Genomic DNA, 22,722 nt, shown 5'->3' on the forward strand with positions numbered 1-22,722 from the left:
AGACGCACCCCTCAAAGAATCATAGAATCAAAGAGTTGGAAGAGACCTCCTGGGCCATCCAGTCCAACCCCATTCTGCCAAGAAGCAGGAATATTGCATTCAAATCACCCCTGACAGATGACCATCCAGCCTGTTTCAAAGCTTCCAAAGAAGGAGCCTCCACCACACTCCGGGGCAGAGAGTTCCACTGCTGAACAGCTCTCACAGTCAGGAAGTTCTTCCTCATGTTCAGATGGAATCTCCTCTCTTGTAGTTTGAAGCCATTGTTCCATTGCGTCCTAGTCTCCAGGAAAGCAGAAAGGAAGCTTGCTCCCTCCTCCCTGTGGCTTCCTCTCACATATTTATACATGGCTCTCATCATATCCCCTCTCAGCCTTCTCTTCTTCAGGCTAAACATGCCTAGCTCCTTAAGCCGCTCCTCATAGGGCTTGTTCTCCAGACCCTTGATCATTTGAGTCGCCCTCCTCTGGACACATTCCAGCTTGTCAATATCTCTCTTGAATTGTGGTGCCCAGAATTGAACACAATATTCCAGGTGTGGTCTAACTAAAGCAGACTAGAGCATGGGGAGCATGACTTCCCTGGATCTAGACACTATGCTCCTATTGATGCAGGCCAAAATCCCATTGGCTTTTTTGCCGCCACATCACATTCCTGGCTCATGTTTAACTTGCTGTCCACGAGGACTCCAAGATCTTTTTCACACGCACTGCCCTCGAGCCAGGCCTCATCGTCCCCCATTCTGTCTCTTTGCACTTCGTTTTTTCTGCCAAAGTGGAGTATCTTGCATTTGTCCCTGTTGAACTTCATTTTGTTAGTTTTGGCCCATCATCTCTCTAATGTATCAAGATTGTTTTGAATCCTGCTCCTGTCTTCTGGAGTCTTGGCTCTCCCTCCCAATTTGCTCCTGTCTGCAAACTTGATGATCCTGCCTTCTAGCCCTTCATCTAAGTCGTTAATAAAGATGTTGAACAGGACCGGGACCAGGACGGAACCCTGCGGATGGCACTCCACTTGTTACTTCTTTCCAGGATGAAGAGGAAGCCTTGGGGAGAATCACCCTCTGTGTTCGTCCACTTAACCAATTCCAGATCCACCTCACCGTAGTTTTGCCTAGCCCACATTGGACTAATTTCCTTGCCAGAAGGTCATGGGGGACCTTGTCAAAGAAGGCCTTCCTGAAATCCAGGTACGCTCAGAGGCGGCCCTAGGTAATTTTCAATGGTAAGCAAACAGTATTTTGGTGCCCCCCTCCCCAAAACCAATCACTATATATATATATATATATATATATATATATGGGGGCATGGACAAATTTTGGCCCTCCAGGTATTTGGGACTTCCTACTGGCTGTTTGGAATTGTGGGAATTGAAGTCCAAAACACATGAAGGGCTGAAGTTGGCCCATGCCATCCATCCATACATACACACACACTAGCCATCCCCTGCCACGCGTTGCTGTGATCCAGTCTAGTGATCTTGAAAAGAAAGTAATAAGAAAGTTGGTTTCTAATATATGTAATTTCTTAATGCTTGTGGGTAAATAGTATTTCTTGTTGTTTCTTTGTCAGTGTTGATGTAGTTCCAACATAAAATACTGGAGGGATTTGGGGAAAATAGACTCTGATACTGGAGGGGTTTTGGGGAAGCATGTACAATAATTTAGATTTGCAGTACCTTCAGTCGCTTCCGTTCATGAAGAGGCCTCCTTGCCACCCTGAGAGGGGTGATGGCACAGCTGCCTGGAGAGGCACTTACAATGCTGCCCTTCTTCATACAGGAGAAGAGGCCCCGTGCTCCATCGGCTCCTGGGTATGCACTTTGCATTCTCTTCCCCCACACGCTTTGCAACTCCGGGAGAGGGACCCGCGCCGGCATTGCAAGGCGCACGGAGAAAGAGCCCTCATGCAGGGAGCATGCTCTCCCTCCATCCTTCCCTCACAAGCGCGCACGTTGTCCTCCTCTCCTCCTCCTTCTCCTCCTTGCAGGCCAAAGGAGACAACAACGCCAATGTGCATCCTTCTCCCAGCGTTAGGAAGTGCATGGAGAAGGAGGGCAATGCAGGGCGCACATTTCCTAATGCCGGGAGAGGGATGCACAGCTGCGTTGCTGGGCACGTGGGAAAAGAGGCCTTGTGCATGCCTCTTTTGTGTTTTATCTTGGGTGCTATCTTTGAAATGTGTCATTGTGTACGTAAACAGCTATCCCATGATCCCAAACATTTTATTTATTTATTTACAGTATTTGTATACCACTTTTCTCACCCTCAGGGGGACTCAAAGTGGTTTATACACTTCTAGTTCAAAGCACTTTGGATCAGGGATACTCAACCTGTATTGCATTACAAACTGCTAGACCGGCTGTTAGGTATTGTGGGAGTTGAAGTCCGAAACACCTGGAGGGCTGAAGTTTGCTCTTGCGTGTGCTTGACCCAGAAGCAGATGAAGAGCCCTCCCTCCCTCCAACTGCCACTACTTTGGCCTTGGAGAAATAGGTGGCATGTGAAGCTATGGAGCCCTTCCAGACAGGTCCTATATCCCTGGATCTGATCCCAGGTTTTCAGCTTTAAACTGGATCATGAGTCCACACTGCCAGATAATCCAGGATAAACAGAAAACCTGCAATCACATCCTGGGATATAGGGCCTGTCTGGACAGGCCCTTCATCCCTTCCCACACTGGCATCCCTTTGCCTTTGTGTCATGTTTTAATTAAATTATACACCTAAGGGCAGGGGAGCATTTTGTTGTCGCTTTACTCGTACAGTGACAGTGTTACACAGTTGGTGTTCTGCAACCACTGCTTCAACCATCCATGGTTTTAAAACATTTTTTTAAAAATCCCAAAGCAGTCTTTGATTTTGCCACTCTGTACTGTGGAAATATAAATATAGAGCTCTATAGTGTCTCGTCCACCAGCAGTTGGGATTGAGCCCTGGAACTGATGGAAGGATAAGTGGAAGGACAAGGGTTAGCAACCCAAAAGACACTGCTGCAAAATGTAATGGCTAAAATCCAAAGTCAAAATATTATCCAAATTTAAACTATTCAGCCAGCAATGGAAAGGAATCACACAGGATCATATTTTTGCAGTCCATAAAGTGTGTTGATGACAAATCAGATAAAGGAATACTGGGGAAATTAATATAAAGCAGTGTGTATAAAGGGACATTGCATTTGGTAATCTAATGCAGGCTTTAAAAGGTTTTAAAGATCAAGTCAGGGTCTGCTGTAGTTTTTAGTTTTGGATATGTTTTTATGGATTTTAACTGAATTTTTAAAATACCAATGATATTTAATTCCATTTTAATGTTTGCATATTTGTGGATTTTAAACTGTACTGAAATGTTTTTAATCTAAGCCAACTTGAGTCTTCTTGGGGAGAGAAAAAGCAGGGTATAAATAAACATAATAATGTGTTGTGGTAGGCTTTCATGGCCAGAATCACTGAGTTGCTGTGAGTTTTCTGGGCTGTATGGCCATGTTACAGAAGCATTCTCTCCTGATGTTTTACCCACATCTATGGCAGGCAACCTCAGAGGAACAAAATCTGGCTACCAGTACCCTCTAAAATAACCCTCTAAAATCAGAACAGTAAATAAAGAGCAACACTAAAAAAAACAGGGGAATTCCTGACATGAAGCAATCAGGGCCAGTTGACAGCTCCCAACAAAGGATTTCTGGGCAGCAACTAGCTCGGCTTCGAAGCTGCAAGGCCATTAAATGCTCATCAAGATGACCAATTGCAACATTCACACTTACCTCAAGCAGACATGAGTTCTTTTTTCCACCCTGGACATTCCACAGATATACAAACCCCACTTGCCTAGTTACAAACAGACCTCACAGCCTCTTGAGGATGCCTGCCATAGATGTGGGTGAAACATCAGGTGAGAATGCTTCACCAAGCACCAAAGAGCATTCCGAGCTCCACCAATAATAGAATTGAACCAAACTTGGCATACAGGACTTCCATGACTAACAGAAAATACTGGAGAGGGGTTTTGGAAAAATAGACCCTGATATTTGGGAATTGCAGTTTACCAAGCACCAAAAAATATTCTGAGCTCCACCAACAATAGAATTGAACCAAACTTGGCATACAGGACTTCCATGACCAAATACTGGAGGGGTTTGGGGGAGGCATGTATAAAAGATGACATTTGCAGTACCTTCAATCCCTTCCGTTTTTTGAAGAGGCCTCCTTGCTGCTCTGAGAGGAGTCCAGGCACAGCTGCCTGAGAGGCCTGAGAGAAGAGGCCCTGTGCTCTTCCAGAGTAGGGAGAAGGGGAGTGTGAGTGTAAGAAAGAGAGGCAGGGAACTGGGAAGGAAAAGAGAAAGAGCCTGGCTGCCTGCCTCCTTGCACGTGGAGGACTTCCCTCTCGCCTAGTGGGCGGGGCCTGCGCTTCTCCATTAGAAGGCTGTGCCTCCGGCCCTCAATCCTCTCTCTCTCTCTCTCCCAGGACCCTCCGTGCTTGTCTCTTTCTCCTGCACGTGTGGCGAGGCCTCCAGGCTCTTTGCGGCTGCCTTCCCTTTCTGGCTGGAGGGCCCAAGAAGAGCAAGTGGGAGAAGAGGCCTTGGGAGCATGCACGCAGGAAGGGAAGGCAGCCCCATGGCGCCATGAGGCCTCTAATGGAGAAGCACAGGCCCTGCCCACTAGGTGAGAGGGAAGCCCTCCAGGTGCAAGGAGGGCCACGGCTAGGCTCTTTCTCTCCTCTCTTCCCTTCCCTTCCCTGGCTCTCTCTTACACACACACTTCCAGTAGCTTCTGTTTCTGTTTGGCGCTGTTGAGGGCGCATGGGGCCTGCAGGAGGAGGCGTGGCCTAAGGAGACTCCGGTGCCCGGCTGGCCGAGTGGCGCCACCCGCAAATGGCTACTTTGCCTAACCGTTCAGCCGGCCCTGGTCGAGGGGCATTTACAGAGGTGCCTCTGCGCCCCTGGCCAAAAAAAAGTGTTCAGCGGCCGCTTACTTCGCGTAATGGACGGGCCGCCCCTGGGTACGCTCCATCCACGGCATCATTCCCCGCATCTACCCAGCTTGTAGCTCTATCGAAGAAAGAGATCAGATTAGTCTGGCATGACTTGTTTTTGATAAATCCATGTTGACTATTAGCGATGACTGCATTTGTTTCTAAGTGTTTGCAGACCGCTTCCTTAACAATCTTTTCCAGAATCTTGCCTGGTATAGACGTGAGGCTGACCGGACATTGGTCATTGTTTGGGTCATCCCTTTTTCCCTTCTTGAAGATTGGGACCACATTGGCCCTCCTCCAATCTGCTGGAACTTCTCCCGTTCTCCAAGAACTCTCAAAGATGGTTGCCAATGGTTCCGAAATGACTTCCGCTAGTTCCTTCAATACTCTGGGGTGTAGTTGATCTGGTCCTGAAAGGGGACTTGAACTCATTAAGAGCGGCCAGGTATTCCTGGACAACTTCTTTCCCAATTTGGGGTTGGATGTCCTCCAATCCCTCATCCACTCCATCTTGCTGAGGTTGAAGACTCTCTTTTTGTGAGAAGACCGAGGCAAAGAAGGCATTAAGTAGTTCTGCCTTTTCCCTATCCCCTGTCAGCATCTTCTCCTCGAAGAGGTCCTATCGCCTCCTTGTTTTTCCTTTTTCTACTGACAAAGAGAATAATCCAGGATCATAAGGCAATAGCTCTTTCATAGAATCCTAGAATCAAAGAGTTGGAAGAGACCTCCTGGGCCATCCAGTCCAACCCCATTCTGCCAAGAAGCAGGAATATTGCATTCAAATCACCCCTAACAGATGGCCATCCAGCCTCTGCTTAAAAGCTTCCAAAGAAGGAGCCTCCACCACACTCCGGGGCAGAGAGTTCCACTGCTGAACGGCTCTCACAGTCAGGAAGTTCTTCCTAATGTTCAGATGGAATCTCCTCTCTTGTACTTTGAAGCCATTGTTCCGCGTCCTAGTCTCCAGGGAAGCAGAAAACAAGCTTGCTCCCTCCTCCCTGTGGCTTCCTCTCACATATTTATACATGGCTCTCATCATATCCCCTCTCAGCCTTCTCTTCTTCAGGCTAAACATGCCCAGCTTCTTAAGCCGCTCCTCATAGGGCTTGTTCTCCAGACCCTTGATAATTTTAGTCGCCCTCCTCTGGACACATTCCAGCTTGTCAATATCTCTCTTCAATTGTGGTGCCCAGAATTGGACACAATATTCCAGGTGTGGTGTAACCAAAGCGGAATAGAGCATGGGGAGCAGGACTTCCCTAGATCTAGACACTATGCTCCTCTTGATGCAGGTCAAAATCCCATTAGCTTTTTTTGCCGCCACATCAATAATCCAGGATCAGTCTTTTTGCTATCAAACAGCTCTTTGCTTCCTTGTAATTGTAATTCATACTTTGGAAGTCATCTGTCAGCAGGGTTTGGGATTGTGTTTTCCCACATTGCAAAACGGGGCTGGACTAGATGACTTTTGGGGCCCCTTCCAACTCTCCTGTGTTTCTATGAAAGGCAATCACTCACCAAATCTGACCTTATTTATTTCCTGGGGACTCGCTCGAAAGGAACTCTCCCTTTTAGCAGTTGCAAGTTAGCAAAGCAAGGGTTAAGCCACGGCACTTACCTGCTTTTATATATAGCATAAAGCCTGAACCTCTTGTACGTAATGCCTGATTGGCCGCACCGGCTGACATTGTTTTCCTCCTCCTGTGTGCCATCTCCATGCATCTGACTCCACAAACTCTAATCCACTCAAGCTTAAATCCAAATCAATCGTAATGCGTCTGCCGGCGAGTGCCAGGCCGTCCTGCTTTTTGACAGGTGAAGCGAACCTTTGACGTTGGGAGGACCTTTCAACATTGTGGCATATAATTATTCAATTCAGCTAGATGCTTTTGGGCAAAATTCAGAAAATTTTGCCATCGACTCTTGTGTCTCCTTGGCTCAGGAGACATTCAAATATTTGTGTACTTCTCACCAATACGAGACACACATTCCAGAATGGGAATGTGAAAAACCACAGGGAGGTTAAGACTTCTTTTGAAGCAAAGAGAATGCCAAAATGCCACTTGGAGGCAAATGAAGGCTACATGTTAATTGCCCATAAATAAATCTATATAAATAAAAAATGTAATGTTAGTTTGTGGGATTAACATAATTCAAAACCACTGGACGAATTGACACCAAGTTTGGACACAATACACCTATCAGGCCAACAAGTGATCATCATAAAAATACCGAAAAACACTGCAGAAGAGACTTAAAAAGCCAAAAAAGCAAAAAGACGCTACAGCGCATGCACAAAAATGACTCCCCCTGGCAAACAAATCACAGAATAGCATATCCACACTCTCTTCTGGACTACAGCTCCCAGCATCCCCTAGACCAGGCCCTTTAGGAGAGGAGGAGGATCCAAATGCACTGCTTCCAAGATGCAAGATTTCTTCTCCATGAGAGCATCCCAATCCCTGCATATTTCCTATTCCTGGAATGCAACTTCCAGCAATCCTTCAAATAGATAGATTAGATATAGGTAGGTAGATCGATCAGGACTGCTGGGAGTTGCATTCCAAGAATAGGTAGAGAATCATAGAATCAGAGTTGGAAGAGACCTCATGGGCCATCCAGTCCAACCCCATTCTGTCAAGAAGCAGGAATATTGCATTCAAATCACCCCTGACAGATGGCCATCCAGCCTCTGTTTAAAAGCTTCCAAAAAAGGAAGCTCCACTCCACTTTGGCAGGAAAAACGAAATGCAAAGATACAGAATGGGGGACAATGCCTGGCTCGAGAGCAGGACGTGTGAAAAAGATCTTGGAGTCCTCGTGGACAACAAGTTACACATGAGCCAACAATGTGATGTGGCGGCAAAAAAAACCAATGGGATTTTGGCCTGCATCAAGAGGAGCATAGTGTCTAGGTCCAGGGAAGTCATGCTCCCCATGCTCTATTCCGCTTTGGTTAGACCACACCTGGAATATTGTGTCCAATTCTGGGCACCACAATTCAAGAGAGATATTGACAAGCTGGAATGTGTCCAGAGGAGGGCGACTAAAATGATCAAGGCTCTGGAGAACAAGCCCTATGAGGAGCGGCTTAAGGAGCTGGGCATGTTTAGCCTGAAGAAGAGAAGGCTGAGAGGAGATATGATAGCCATGTATAAATATGTGAGAGGAAGACACAGGGAGGAGGGAGCAAGCCTGTTTTCTGCTTCCTTGGAGACTAGGACGCGGAACAATGGCTTCAAACTACAAGAGAGGAGATTCCATCTGAACATTAGGAAGAACTTCCTGACTGTGAGAGCCGTTCAGCAGTGGAACTCTCTGCCCCAGAGTGTGGTGGAGGCTCCTTCTTTGGAAGCTTTTAAACAGAGGCTGGATGGCCATCTGTCAGGGGTGATTTGAATGCAATATTCCTGCTTCTTGGCAGAATGGGGTTGGACTAGATGGCCCATGAGGTTTCCAACTCTTTGATTCTATGATTCTATAGGGAGCCTCCACCACACAGAGAGTTCCACTGCTGAACGGCTCTCACAGTCAGGAAGTTCTTCCTCATGTTTGGAAGGAAGGGGAGAAAGAGGAAGGGAAAGATAACGGGGAGAAGGAAGGGAAGAGGAAGAGAAGGAAGGAAGGAGAGAATAAAAGGGAAGAAAGGAGAGAAAGAGGGAGGGAAGGTTGGCCACAGCAACGCGTGGCGGGTACAACTAGTTAAGAATATTTTCTCAAGCTCTTGGAAGTTTGGTTGTGGTTTGAGTATTGGACAGAAAGTCCAAAAGATGAAGCTTCAAATCCCACTTGGCCATGAAAACCCACTGGGTGGCCAATATTACTATTGGTGTTTTGCGTTGATTGAACATCACCCTAGGAATTTTGTCCTCGAGAAAACATTTATATGTGATTAGCCGTCCCCTGCCACGCGTTGCTGTGGCCCACATAGGGGTTCTGTGTAGGAGGTTTGGCCCAATTCTATCGTTGGTGGGATTCAGAATGCTCTGTGATTTATTTATTTATTTGATGCACTTAATAACCGCCATTCTCAGCCCTTACGGGCGACTCATGGCGGTGTACAGTACACATAAAAAGACAGTTACAAAGGCCAGTGACAACAACATATAACTATACAACAAATACAAACTACATAAAAATCCGCTTCGTCTCTTAGTAGAATCATAGCCAGTCTCATTTTCCTTATACCATTCCAGTTCTCATTACCGTAATGTTGTTGCTTAGCACTTAATTAAATGCCCTCTCGAACAGCCAGGTCTTAAGGCTTTTTCGGAAGGACATGAGGGAGGGCGCCTGTCTGATGTCTGCAGGGAGAGTGTTCCACAGCCGGGGGGCCACCACCGAGAAGGCCCTCTCCCTCGTCCCCGCCAGCCGTGCCTGTGATGCAGGCGGGATCGAGAGAAGGGCCTCCCCAGATGATCTCAAGGTCCTCGTGGGCTCGTAGGCCAAGATGCGGTCAGAAAGGTATTTTGGGCCGGAACCGTTTAGGGCTTTGAAGGCCAAAACCAACACCTTGAATTGGGTCCGGTAGCAAATTGGCAGCCAGTGATCATAGGTGAACTATAAATCCCAGCAACTACAACTCCCAAATGTCAAGATTGTATTTTCCCCAAACTCTACCAGTGTTCACATTTGGGCATATTGAGTATTTGTGTAGAGTTTGGTTCAGATCCATCATTGTTTGAGTCCACAGTGATCTCTGGATGTAGGTGAACTACAACTCCAAAACCAAAGGACACTGGCCACCAAACCCTTCCAGTGTTTTCTGTTGGTCATGGGAGTTCTGTGTGCCAAGTTTGGTTCAATTCCATCGTTGGTGGGGTTCAGAATGCTCTTTGATTGTAGGTGAACTATAAATCCCAGCAACTACCACTCCCAAATGACAAAATCAATTTTTTGAGTGAAGGACATACATTGGATTGTTAGGTGTCTTGTGTCCAAATTTGGTGTCAATTCATCCTGTGGTTTTTGAGTTCTGTTAATCCCACAAACCAACATTACATTTTTATTTATATAGATTTGATTATTTGTGAATAATCGGATCACCTTGATCCAGGGCTGCCTTCTTTAAGGCCTTGAGCCTGGCTTCTCAATGGTTGATTTCTCAATGCATGAATCCGTTCCCAGCTGGACAAAGGGCAAGAGGCAGCCGGATTGCACCATGAATTGTTGAACCAGATCATCCGATTCTAAAAAGATTGCGAGAACATTTTGGAGAGAGAGATTGGTGCAGGTAAACAACGCGAGAAGACAGACAACCCATTCAGATAAAAGGCTTAGAGGGAAACCTTGGGTGTTTTTCTTCTTGAAAGCAGAAAGATGGATCTAATCTAGTTCATTGTTTACTGGAAAACTACAATGTGTTTGGCTGTATTTTTTCATACTGCGATTGCTGCCCATAAATTCAGAAACACTCAAGTCAGCCTTGGAAAGATCTCTCTTGGAAAGATCTAGGCCTGAGCACAGAACACACTTTTCGGTGCATTTAGATCGCCTTTAGCAAACAGCGTTATCGAAACCACCAAACAAAAACCATTGCACTGGATGTCAAGATGTTCCATCCTGAATTCAAAGTGCTGGGGATGGCATGTCCTCAATGATACGCAGCATCTGTTGGGGATGTTGGGGATTCTCATTCAGAGGATGAGGTTTTCACTGAGTCTGTGTCTGTTCCTCAGGTGGAACCAGAGACAGAAATGCAGGCCTTAGATTTATTTACAGTATTTATATTCCACCCTTCTCACTCCGCAGGGGACTCAGGGCGGATCACAATGCACATATACATGGGAAACATTCAATGCCAATTAGACACACAACATATATAGACAGACACACAGAAGCTATTAAACTTTCCAGCTTCATGAGGGTATGCTTGAATTCCGGCCACCGGGGGAGCTGTCGCTTCACCGTCCACTTGTGACACCGATGGAGTACTTCCTTATTCTTTTTCACGCTGCTGGAGATTTTTATGGCATCATAAATTAGTTAAATTAGCCTCCCTGCATAAGCGGTACCTAAATTTCCTACTTGACAGATGCAACTGTCTTTCGGGCTGCAAAGGTAGTCAGCAAGCAAGACAAATGGCTGGGAGCTTACTCCAACCCAGGCTGGCTTTGAACTCATGACCTTTCAGTCAGTAGTGATTTTAATGCAGCTGATTCCCAACCAGTAGCACCAGAACCCAGCCACAGAGACAGGCCAGGGTGGACAGCTGCAGAAGAAACAGAGGATGTTTCTCTTGAGAATCAGTTTCTCAGGCCTTCCCGGCCTTCAGAAAATGGGGAGTTACCTCATGAAAAGAGGTTGGTGCTCTGCACGGAGAGAGCTAAGAAAAGGTTAATGAGAAAGTCAGAAAGAATTAGTGAGAAACACAGGTGCAAAAAAAGATGATACCATGTTTGTTGGGTCAGGTTTGAGCTTAAATTAGGTTCCGATTCCTGGGACTCTTCAGAGCAGACAACTTCGTCAACAATGTAGTTCATGACCAGCTCTCAAGTTTGCTTGTTTTTGAATAGATTTTTGCCTTGCTTAAGTTCCTGTTTTCATGCTATGGATTATTTACTATGCTTTGACTCTTTGGATTTTCATGTACTTTGTTATTTTGGTTTTCATGCATCTTGCTCTTGGATTTCCTGTATTTTGATATATTGGATTTTCATAGACATTACCATTTTGGACTATTGATCTTTGTATTCTGGACTATTGCTATTTTATAGCTCCTTTTATACTACCTTTTGGGAAATACCTTTCCCCCTTTTTGCATTTATCTTCTATAAACAAGCTACTGGACCCTACTGGTTTAATGCTGGGTGAAAAGGTGTCGTGACCTAGTGTGCGATAGCATCAATCCCAGCATCCTTTATCCAAATGCTTGATTGGAACCAAAGCAGCTCACATCATGAAAGGAAGAATACAATTTAAAATCAACATTAGATAAATATTAAAATTGAATTGAACCTGAAACCAGTCTTCTTGCAGAGATAAAAAATTGGGATATTAATAATAACAATAATAATATAATTTAAAACACTTTGAAAATTGCATGGTACTCCTTATTAGAAATTCCTTGGCCCAAATATATTTTGAATATTTGCATGCACATCATGAAATATCTTGGTGATGAGACCCAAATCCCATTAATATTTCATGGGTGCCTTATATTGTTGTTGTTAGTGTCCTGCTTGACTGATACTCAAAGTGGCTCCCAGCATTTACTGCCAAGATTGAGAGCTTTCTGTGTTTCCTGATTTTGTTGTTTATCCGTTCAGTCGCTTCCGACTCTTTGTGACCTCCTCGACCAGCTCACCCGAGCTCCCAGTGAGCCATGCCCACCCCCAGTTCCTTCAAAGTCAAGCCAGGCACTTCAAGGATGCCATCCATCCACCTTGCTCTTGGTTTTGGAATATCTTGATCTTGGAATACCAGTATTTTCATGTAGGTACATAATGATATTATCTTGGAGATGAGACCCTAGATATCTCATCAAATAACCAAATTCCTTTACATTTCATACAAATATTATACACAAAAATAATTTTGTGAAAGCTAAGGAGCCACTGTCTCAGTCACCCGTTTGGATGACCTACTCACACATTTGTAGTTTTGACTTCTGAATATTTGATTATTCAAAAAGAAAAAGTAATTAAAATATTATCTTTAGGAATCTCTAGGTCCTCCAAAATGATCCCCAGCAGAAGTCGACCATAGGGTTGTGCTGGAAGATGCAGAAATTCTTTAGAGAGTAATGCAGAATTGTGGAAGCAAGCATAATGTTGAAAGGATTTGGCAATTTCTTACAAACTATGAGACATTTTTTCATCTAACTCTGGAAGCCCCAAAAGCATAGGCTGTGAGTGAGGATAGGGACCGGGCATAACGTGGACAAAGCACATGAAACCCTCCTCAATACAACTGTTTGAAACAGGACTATCTGCAGACGAAACCACTCCTCAAATATAGGACTCAAAATCCACTTGGACACAGACACGCATCAAAACAGGCGTTTTACCAAAAAATAATCCATTTAATGACAGCACCAAGTTATCAGCAAAGGTCTCGTTTTCCCTGACAAAAGGACAGTATGGATGGAAAGGCCACTCACACGTTGGGATACAAAGGACTATGACATCAGGACTCTGTATCAGATTTTGATCCCAATATATAGGACTCAATATCTAGATCTCGATCCCAATATATGACTCAATATCCAGATTTCACGCCTAATATACAAGACTCAATATGCAGATTTTGACCCCAATATGTACAACTCAATATCCATATATTTCCATCCCAATATATAGGACTTAGTATCCAGATTTTGATCTTAATATATAGGACTCAATCTCCAGATTTAATTCTCAATATATAGGACTGTACATCCAGATTTTGATTCCAAGATATAGGACTCAATATCCAGACTGCTATCCTATTATATAGGACTCAGAATCTAGATTTCGATCTTAATATATAGGACTTGATATCCAGATTTCTATCCCAATATGTACGACTCAATATCCAGATTTCGATCCTAATATATTGGACTCAATAACCAGATTTTGATACCAATATATAGGACTGCGTATTCAGATTTCAATCTTAATATAAAGGACTCGATATCCAGATTTCGATCCCAATAAATAGGACTCAGTATCCAGATATCGATCTTAATATATAGGACTCAATCTCCAGATTTCTATCCCAATATATAGGACTCGACATCCAGACTTCTATCCCATTATATAGGACTCAGTATCCAAACTTGTATTCCAATATATAAGACTCAGTATCCAGATTTCTATTCCAATATATAGGACTCAGTATCCAGATTTTGATCTTAATATATAGTATTCGATATCCAGGTTTCTACCCCAATATATACAACTCAATATCCAGATTTTGATCCCAATATATTGGACTCAATAACCAGATTTCTATCCTAATATACTGGACTCAATGCCCAGATTTCGATCTTAATATATAGGACTCAATATCCAGATTTCGATCCTAATATAGAGGACGCAGTGTCAAGATGTCTATCAGCTTAGCCAGGAAACCTTACTGGTGGACTATACTCATTCTGCTGGTAACCTAATGGAATGGGAATCCACCCGGAAAAAATATTTTTCCAAACTTATTTTGTGAAAATAGCTACCTCTGCTTCTATTTAATAGTATTAAATCAATGGGCAGCATCATCTCTTGCAATCATATATTTTTTGGGATGAGAGGGAGCAGCCTACCTGCTCGGGTCACAGAGTCATGGAAACCTTTGTATTATTATTATTACTATTATTTGCAATGCAGTCTGAAACAAAAGAAAAGCCTGTTCCAAGGATTTAGAAAAATTACTGCAAAAATTGAGGCCAAAAATCTTGAGAATTAAAACATGCCCTTTTATCTCTTTTCATGTAGTCAGTGCTGCTTTCTTTTCTCTGACCGACCTGCTGTTGAGTGGCCGCAGCCCTTCCCCTAAAAATAACCACATTTATTTTGGGTTGTTGTGTGTTTTACGGGCTGTATGGCCATGTTGCAGAGGCATTCTCTCCTGACGTTTTGCCTACCTCTATGGCAGGCATCCTCAGAGGATGTTTATCATAGATGCAGGCGAAACGTCAGGAGAGAATGCTTCTGGAACATGGCCATACAGCCCGTAAAACACACAACAACCCAGTGATTCTGGCCATGAAAGCCTTCGACAATACATTTTCCTCTTGAGAGTCCCATTCTCAGTGTTTGCAGAGGAAACGACACCTGCAGAACTATAGTACTGTCCCTTTATAAAAACATAAGAGCACACCAAGCGGTTTTTGTGCGCTTGATGGAAGGCACATACCTTTCTGACCAGGAGAACGTGGACATTCCTGGTTTATCCTATCCCCGTGGGCCTTGCAAGACGCACTTTCTTCTGTTCTGATTAAAACAGTGAGTTCACACTCTTGTTGGATGCTCTAAATCCAGTTCAGTAAGATTCATTCATGCATCCGTCTCTGGGCAAAAAATATTTTCCATCCAAGGCCTCTTTTCTCCCCATTTCTCCCCATAATAAAGTTTATTATTTTTCTACAAGAAGCCACTTCTGCCTTGTAGCTGTTTTAATATCCAAAGTTGCCGTTCCTTCAATCTAGAAATAATGGAACTTTCCCGCCTTGATCTTCGTGATGTTTGCACACCAGGATGCTTCCATATCTATATTAAAAAGTATTTCCTATTCATTCCAGTGTTTCATTATTTGTTTTGTTTCGAACTCTTGCTGTATCCCCAAATCATGCTCACAAGGCAGCAGATTGGAATGCGCTGCCAACTTCTCTCTTTTTCCAATGGAGATGTTTTTATTCCGCCGTCCAACAAGAGTTCTTCTGTAGCGACTTCCAAGTGACCTAGTCGCCAAAAATCCACAGGACGTTCACACCGGATAAGCCCAGATTGACACGCCTGCAACATATAAGTTTATACACACTTCATCAGTACAGGCTGTCCCTGAGTTACAAACATCTGACTTACAAACAATTCCCTAGTTAAGAACAGGGGTGAGACAACAGAAAGTGAGAGGAATCTTCCCCCAAGAAGGGAAAACCACTCTTGGGAGAGTCATTACCAGGAGGAAAAGGGGTCTCCCCTGAAGCTTTATCCCCAATCCTTGTTTCCACAACAAGCCACATACAGTGGGGAAAAAAATACTGTATATACTCGAGTATAAGCCTAGTTTTTCAGCCCCTTTTTTAGGCTGAAAAAGCTCCCCTCGGCTTATACTTGAGTCAAGGTTATTTATTTTTTTACTCTGCTATTAGGATTATTTTTATTACATTTATTATTTTACTCTATTATTATTATTATTATTATTATTACATTTATTTATTTACATAATTTATATCCCGCCCATATCAGCCTGCAGGCGACTCAGGGCGGTCTACATATCGGCACAATTCGATGCCATCAATACAATACAACAGCAAAAACAATTAAGTGCATTTAGACAAAAAATTCCAAAAATTCCAATCCTCGTCCGTTTCATCATCTTGGCCGTTCCATGGGTCATTCTCCATCTCAAGCTTGACTATCCATTCCGGGGTTCCGAATGCCTGCTCGAAGAGCCAGGTTTTCACTCTCTTACGAAAGGTCAGGAGGGAGGGGGCTGATCTATTATCCCTAGGCAGGGAGTTCCACAGCCGAGGGGCCACCACAGAGAAGGCCCCGTCCCTCGTCCCCGCCAAACGTGCTTGTGAAGCAGATGGGATTGAGAGCAGGGCCTCCTCAGATGATCTTAACTTCCTGGAGGGTTCGTAGGAAGAGATGCGTTCGGATAGGTAGGCTGGGCCGGAATTTACATTATTTTACTCTATTATTAGTTTTATTACATTTATTATTTTACTCTATTATGACATTTACATTATTTTACTGTATTATATTTATTACATTTATTATTTTACTCTTTTATTGTTATTATTACATTTCTTACATTATTATTACTATATTAAATTAAATTTCCATTTTTTACTTTATTATTATTTTATTACAATTATTATTTTATTCTATCATAGATAATAGGTAAGCACATTTACATTGAAGGAGGTTAGAATACTGGTTGAATCAGAGTTGGGCAGTCTTATCTGGAGAACAAGCCCTATGAGGAGCAACTTAAGGGGCTGGGCATGTTTAGCCTGAAGAAGAGAAGGCTGATAGGAGATATGATAGCCATGTATAAATATGTGAGAGGAAGCCACAGGGAGGAGGAGGGAGCAAGCTTGTTTTCTGCTTCCCTGGAGACTAGGACGCAATGGAACAATGGCTTCAAACTACAAGAGAGGAGATTCCATCTGAACATGAGGAAGAACTTCCTGACTGGGAGAGCCGTTCAGCAGTGGAACTCTCTGCCCCAGAGTGTGGTGGAGGCTCCTTCTTTGGAAACTTTTAAACAGAGGCTGGATGGCCATCTGTCAAGGGTGATTTGAATGCAATATTCCTGCTTCTTGGCAGAATGGGGTTGGACTGGATGGCCCATGAGGTCTCTTCCAACTCTTTGATTCTATGATTCTATCTTAAATTACAGTTTTATGTAAATACCCAAAAACATTTAACCTCCTGATGATTACCAGTAGCAGCTACATTTCTCACCTTCAGCTTATACTCGAGTCAAAACGTTTTCCCAGTTTTTTGTGGTAAAATTAGGTGCCTCGGCTTATATTCGGGTCGGCTTATACTTGAGCATATACGGTATTTATTATTATTTATTTACAGTATTTATATTCCGCCCTTCTTCTCACCCCGCAGGGGACTCAGGGCAGATTACAATGTACACATATATGGCAAACATTCAATGCCAAAGACATACAACAGATAGAGACAGACAGTCAGAGGTTATTTAACTTTTCTGGCTGCTAGGGGAGCTGTCACTTCACCGTCCATCTGCGACACTGACGAAGTACTTTCCGCATTCCCCGCATGCTTTTGCTGGAGTCTTTTTTATGGCCTCGTAAATTAATTAAATTAGCCTTCCCACACATAGGTGGTACCTAATTTTCCTACTTGACAGATGCAACTGTCTTTCGGGTTGCAAAGGTCGACAACAAGCTACACAATTGGTTGGAAGCTCACTCCAACCTGGGCTGGCTTTGAACTCATGACTTTTTAGTCAGAAGTGATCTTAATGCAGCTGACACCCAGCCAGCTGCGCCACAGTCCCGGTGTGTGATTAGTATTTAGTCAGATACCAATTGTACAAGTTCTCCCACTTAAAAAGATGGGAGAGGCCTGTAATCGACCTCAACTATGAGAGACAACATGAGAAAACATCCAGAAAATCACATATATATATAGTCTATAACTGTCAGGAACTGCAGACTTCTATGCAAAAATGTTTTGCATTCAACTGCTGTGGGATTTGCAAAATTATATTGAAATATTAAACCATGACAAAGATTCAAATTATTTATAGTTTTCAAACAATGGCATGAGAAAACTCCTCCCCATTTAGGGTAATAGCAGTAGTGGGTCTTCATTGCAAATGTTCCAAAACATATTGTTGGGTCAACCTGTGACTGCATTTCTGTGTACGAACTCACACGATCTCTTCGATTATCTGAAGAAGCCCTGCTCGCGCTCCCACCTCTTTCGCAGGCGCGATTGGTGGGGACGAGGGAGAGGGCCTTTTCGGTGGTGGCCCCCAGACTCTGGAACTCACTCCCCAAGGACATCAGACATGCCCCAATGCTGGTAGTCTTTAGGAGGCGCCTGAAAACGTGGTTGTTCCAGTGTGCCTTCCCAGAATAAGGAAAACTCTTAGCAATATGTCCTCAAATGCACTTTAACATTGATTTAGGATTACCTGCGCGCCCTCATCTTTTTTTGAAAACCCTATCCTAGTTATACCCTACCTTGTTCATGCCCAGCATTATTTCTTAAATTTTAAATTATTTCATTTAGCCTGGCCATAGGTTTTTAAATGCTTGTATGTTATTGTTCATTGTTATTGTTTATTTTTGTTTTGAGATTTATTTTACTGTTTTGTATGGATTATTTTGTTATTGCCTTTGTTTTATTGATGTACTGCGGGCTTGGCATCATGTAAGCTGCACCGAGTCCCTTGGGGAGATGGTAGCGGGGTACAAATAAAGTTGTATTATTATTATTATTATTATTATTATTATTATTATTATTATTGGGTCACAGAGAGCAACAAAGACCAGGAGAGGATGCTGAAGAAAGAAAGAAAAGCCCCTTTGTTCAGTTCCCCTTATAGGAGCCCTCTTTGATGGGGCTGATTTGATAAAAACAATCCTTCTCACTGAACAAGGCGATGATAACAGCCTGGCATGTCCTTGAGAACAAGGCAGCATGGAGTTGTCCCAGCAACTACAACTCCCAAATGTCAAGGTCTATTTCCCCCAACATTCACCAGTGTTTACATTTGGGCATATTGAGCATTCGTGCCAAGTTTGATCCAGATCCATCATTGTTTGATGTCTGGATGTAGGTGAACTACAACTCCAAAACTCAAGGTCAATGTCCACCAAACCAGTATTTTCTCTTGGTCATGGGAGTTCTGTGTGCCATGTTTGGTTCAATTCCATTGTTGGTGGAGTTCAGAATGCTCTTTGATTGTAGGTGAACTAGAAATCCCAGCAACTACAACTTCCAAATGACTAAATCAATCCCCCTCCCAACCCCCACCAGTATTCAAATTTGAGCATATTGGTATTTGTGCCAAATTTGGTCCAGTGAATGAAAACACATCCTGCATATCAGATATTTACATTACAATTCATAACAGGTGCAAAACTACAATTAAGACGGAGCAACGAAAATGTTATGGTTGGGGGTCACCACCACATGAGGAACTGTATTAAGGGGGCATGGCATGGGGAAGGTTGAGAAATAATAATAATAATAATAATAATAATAATAATAATACTTTATTTATACCCCGCTACCATCTCCCCAAGGGACTCGGTGTGGCTTACATGAGGCCGAGCCCAAATACAACAATACAAGCAATAATAGCAACAACAACAGTACAAGCAATAAAAAACATAGACAATAAAATATATAACATTAGCAATAAGACAACACGCAATTAAAAACAGTAGGAAGGCCAAATGTAAAGTTAAAATAATGCTGGGACATGGACGAAAAGGTGATAGTGGCATTTGTGGAAGGCCATGCGAGCAGACCTAAAGAAATGTAAAGTGCTTGGAGGACAAAGTGCTATGGGATCATTATTCTGGGAAAGCACACTGGAACAGCCACGTCTTCAAGCTCCTCCTAAAGACTGCCAGAGTTGGGGACTGTCTGATGTCTTTAGGGAGTGAGTTCCAGAGGGGCCACCACCGAAAGGGCCCTCCCTCTCGTCCCCACCAATCGTGCCTGCGAGGCTGGTGGGATCGAGAGCAGGGCCTCTCCAGATGATCTAAGAGATTGCGTGGGTTCGTATACAGAGATGCGGTCACGCAGGTAGGCGGGTTCCAAACCATTCAGGGCTTTGTAGGTAAGCACCTGCACCTTGAATTGGGTCCGGAAAATGAACGGCAGCCAGTGGAGCTCCTTGAACAGGAGGGTTGACCGCTCCCTGTAAGGAGCCCCAGTTGGCCATTGGATCACCTGAAATTTCCGGGCCGTTTTCAAGGACAGCCCCACGTAGAGTGCATTGCAGTAATCCAGTCTAGAGGTGACTAAGGTGCGGACCACTTTGGCCAGATCCGCCTTCCTGAGATGCGGTCACAGTTGGTGCACTGGATTAGGGGATGGAAGCATATATAAGACATGATACCTACCCCAGCATCCCAGACTCCTTGGTCTTTATGATGTACAGGAACATGAGCAAAGTGTGGAACAAGTTGTTTCTGCCCTAAATCCAGAAATGAAAAAGAACAAGAGAAGAGTCACACATTTTGCATTTAGACCAGGCAAAATGTCCTTCCTGTTATTTTATTTATTTATCGTGTCATCCGCAACCAGAACATTGTATTACATTTCTAACAGAACAAAACAAACAAACAGATAAAAAAAACCAACACAAATTTTATTTATTTATCTTGTCAGTATCAACCAGACAATTGTATTGCATTTTAAACAAAATTTTAACAAACAGACAAAACACAAAGTTTGCAAGCTTGGTAGTTGATTAAATGTCCTTTGAACAGTCTCTGGCCACTTGGAGTGCCTCTGGTGTTGCCGCAAGGAGGTCCTCCATGGTGCATCATGTGGCAGGGCTCAGATTGCATTGCAGCAGGTGGTCAGTGGTTTGCTCTTTTCCACACTCGCATGCCGAGGATTCCACTTTGTGGCCCCATTTCTTGAGGTTGGCTCTGCATCTCGTGGGGCCAGAGCGCAGTCTGTTCAGTGCCTTCCAAGTCGCCCAGTCTTCTGTGTGCCCAGGAGGGAGTCTCTCATCTGGTATCACCCACAGATTGAGGTGCTGGGTTTGAGCCTGCCACTTTTGGACTCTCGCTTGCTGGGGTGTTCCATTGAGTTTCTCTGTAGATCTAAGAAAACTATTTATAGATTTAAGTCGTTGACGTGCTGGCTGATACCCAAACGGGATGAGCTGGAGATGTCTCTGCCTTGGTCCTTTCACTATTGGCTGCTACTTCCCGGCGGATGTCAGGTGGTGCGATACCGGCTAAGCAGTGTAATTTCTCCAGTGGTGTAGGGCGCAGACACCCTGTGATAATGCGGCATGTCTCATTCCTGTCCTTCCTGTTGACAATACTAAACTGATTTTCCTTCCTGCAAATATGATTCTCCCAAACCTAACATCCTAAGTGGGGTATTTGAGGGGCAACGTCTCTTATGGGTCTTTCATTCCAATACAAATCTCTCCGCATCCATCCCACCAGCACTACGGATAATCACTTTCCTCAGTTTGCTTTGCACTTGTCTGTATGAAGGAAGAAATACACTTCAGGGGAGCTCTACAACTTTCTGTGTTCAAATATTGAGATCTTATATTGTTCTGAAGTGTTTATTTATACTGTTTCTTGTATTTTATCTTATTTTCTTATCTTTCAAGCAAATTGAAGTTGAATCCAGACAAGACAGAGGTCCTGCTGGTCAGTTGCAAGGCCGAACAGGGTATAGGGTCACAACCTGTGCTGGACGGGGTCTCACTCCCCTTGAAGGCACAGGTTCACCGCTTGGGGGTCCTCCTGGATTTATCACTGAGCCAGGAATCCCAGGGGAGTGTTCACACAATTCAGACTTGTGCGCCAGCTGCGCCCATACCTTGGGAAGTCAGACTTGACCATGGTGGTCCACGCTCTCATTACATCAAAGATAGACTACTGCAATGCACTCTATGTGGGGTTGCCTTTGAAGACTGCTCGGAAGCTTCAAATAGTCCAACGAGAGGCAGCCAGGTTAATAACTGGGGTGGCATACAGGGAGCATACAACTCCCATGTTACCGTAGCTCCACTGGCTGCCAGTGTGCTACTGGGCACAATTCAAAGTGCTGGCTTTGGCCTAACAAGCCCTAAACGGCCCCAGCCCAAATTACCTGTCCGAACGCATCTTTCCTTTTGAACCATCACGGAGATTAAGATCCTCCAGGGAGGCCCTGTTTTCCATCCCGCCATTGTCACAGGCATGATTGGTGGGGACAAGAGACAGGGCCTTCTTGGTGATTGCCCCCCAGCTATGGAACTCCCTTCCTGGTGAGATCAGGCCCCCTCCCTCCAGTCCTTTAGGAGGATGGTAAAAACTTGGCTGTGGGACCAAGCTTTTGAGACAGGGCAATAAAGTGGCAATAGGAAAGATGACCAGGCCAATTAGATTTGACGTGGATGACTAGGACCATTTTAAATGGTGTATTTTAATATTTTGATAAATGTTTTTAATGTTTATGTATGTTCATAAGAATTTGTGTCCCAGCATTGAATGTTTGCCGTATATATGCTGTGCTCTGCCTTGAGTCCCTTTTGGGGTGAGAAGAGCGGAATATAAATGTTTGAAATAAATAAATAAATAAATTTTCCACACGTCCTGCTCTCGAGCCAGGCCTCATCGTCCCCCATTCTGTCTCTTTGCATTTTATTTTTTTCTGCCTAAGTGGAGTCTCTTGCATTTGTCTCCGTTGAACTTCATTGTGTTAGTTTTGGCCCTTCACCTCTCAAATCTCTTAAAATCATTTTGAATGCTGCTCTTCTGGAGTATTGGCTCTCCCTCCCCATTGGGTCCCGTCTGCAAACATGATGACCATGCCTTCTAACCCTTCATCTAAGTCATTAATGAAGATCCTGAACAGAACCGGTCCCAGGACG

The 22,722-nt window shown here is 43.9% G+C and overlaps 2 protein-coding genes across 3 annotated transcripts in view; both read right to left on the reverse strand.

Moving 5' to 3' along the window:
• LOC132775588 (uncharacterized) overlaps positions 1-6,705 on the reverse strand; it is an 85,198-nt gene extending 78,493 nt beyond the window's left edge. Inside the window, exon 1 of the mRNA XM_067469369.1 lies at positions 6,590-6,705. Within this exon, the coding sequence (XP_067325470.1) occupies positions 6,590-6,689 (100 nt within the window). The 5' untranslated portion in view covers positions 6,690-6,705. The remainder of the gene's footprint in view (positions 1-6,589) is intronic.
• Positions 6,706-14,571: 7,866 nt separating this feature from the next.
• The window catches only part of TMEM209 (transmembrane protein 209), a 49,370-nt gene continuing 41,219 nt past the window's right edge, over positions 14,572-22,722 (reverse strand). For both annotated transcript variants that reach the window (XM_067469374.1, XM_067469375.1), the window contains exons 14-15: positions 20,237-20,310; positions 14,572-15,401 (exon numbers count right to left, since the gene is read on the reverse strand). In XM_067469374.1, the coding sequence (XP_067325475.1) occupies positions 15,347-15,401; positions 20,237-20,310 (129 nt within the window). In that variant the 3' untranslated portion in view covers positions 14,572-15,346. The remainder of the gene's footprint in view (positions 15,402-20,236; positions 20,311-22,722) is intronic.

The sequence above is a fragment of the Anolis sagrei genome, chromosome 5 (genome assembly GCF_037176765.1).
Source record: "Anolis sagrei isolate rAnoSag1 chromosome 5, rAnoSag1.mat, whole genome shotgun sequence".
NCBI lineage: Eukaryota > Metazoa > Chordata > Lepidosauria > Squamata > Dactyloidae > Anolis > Anolis sagrei.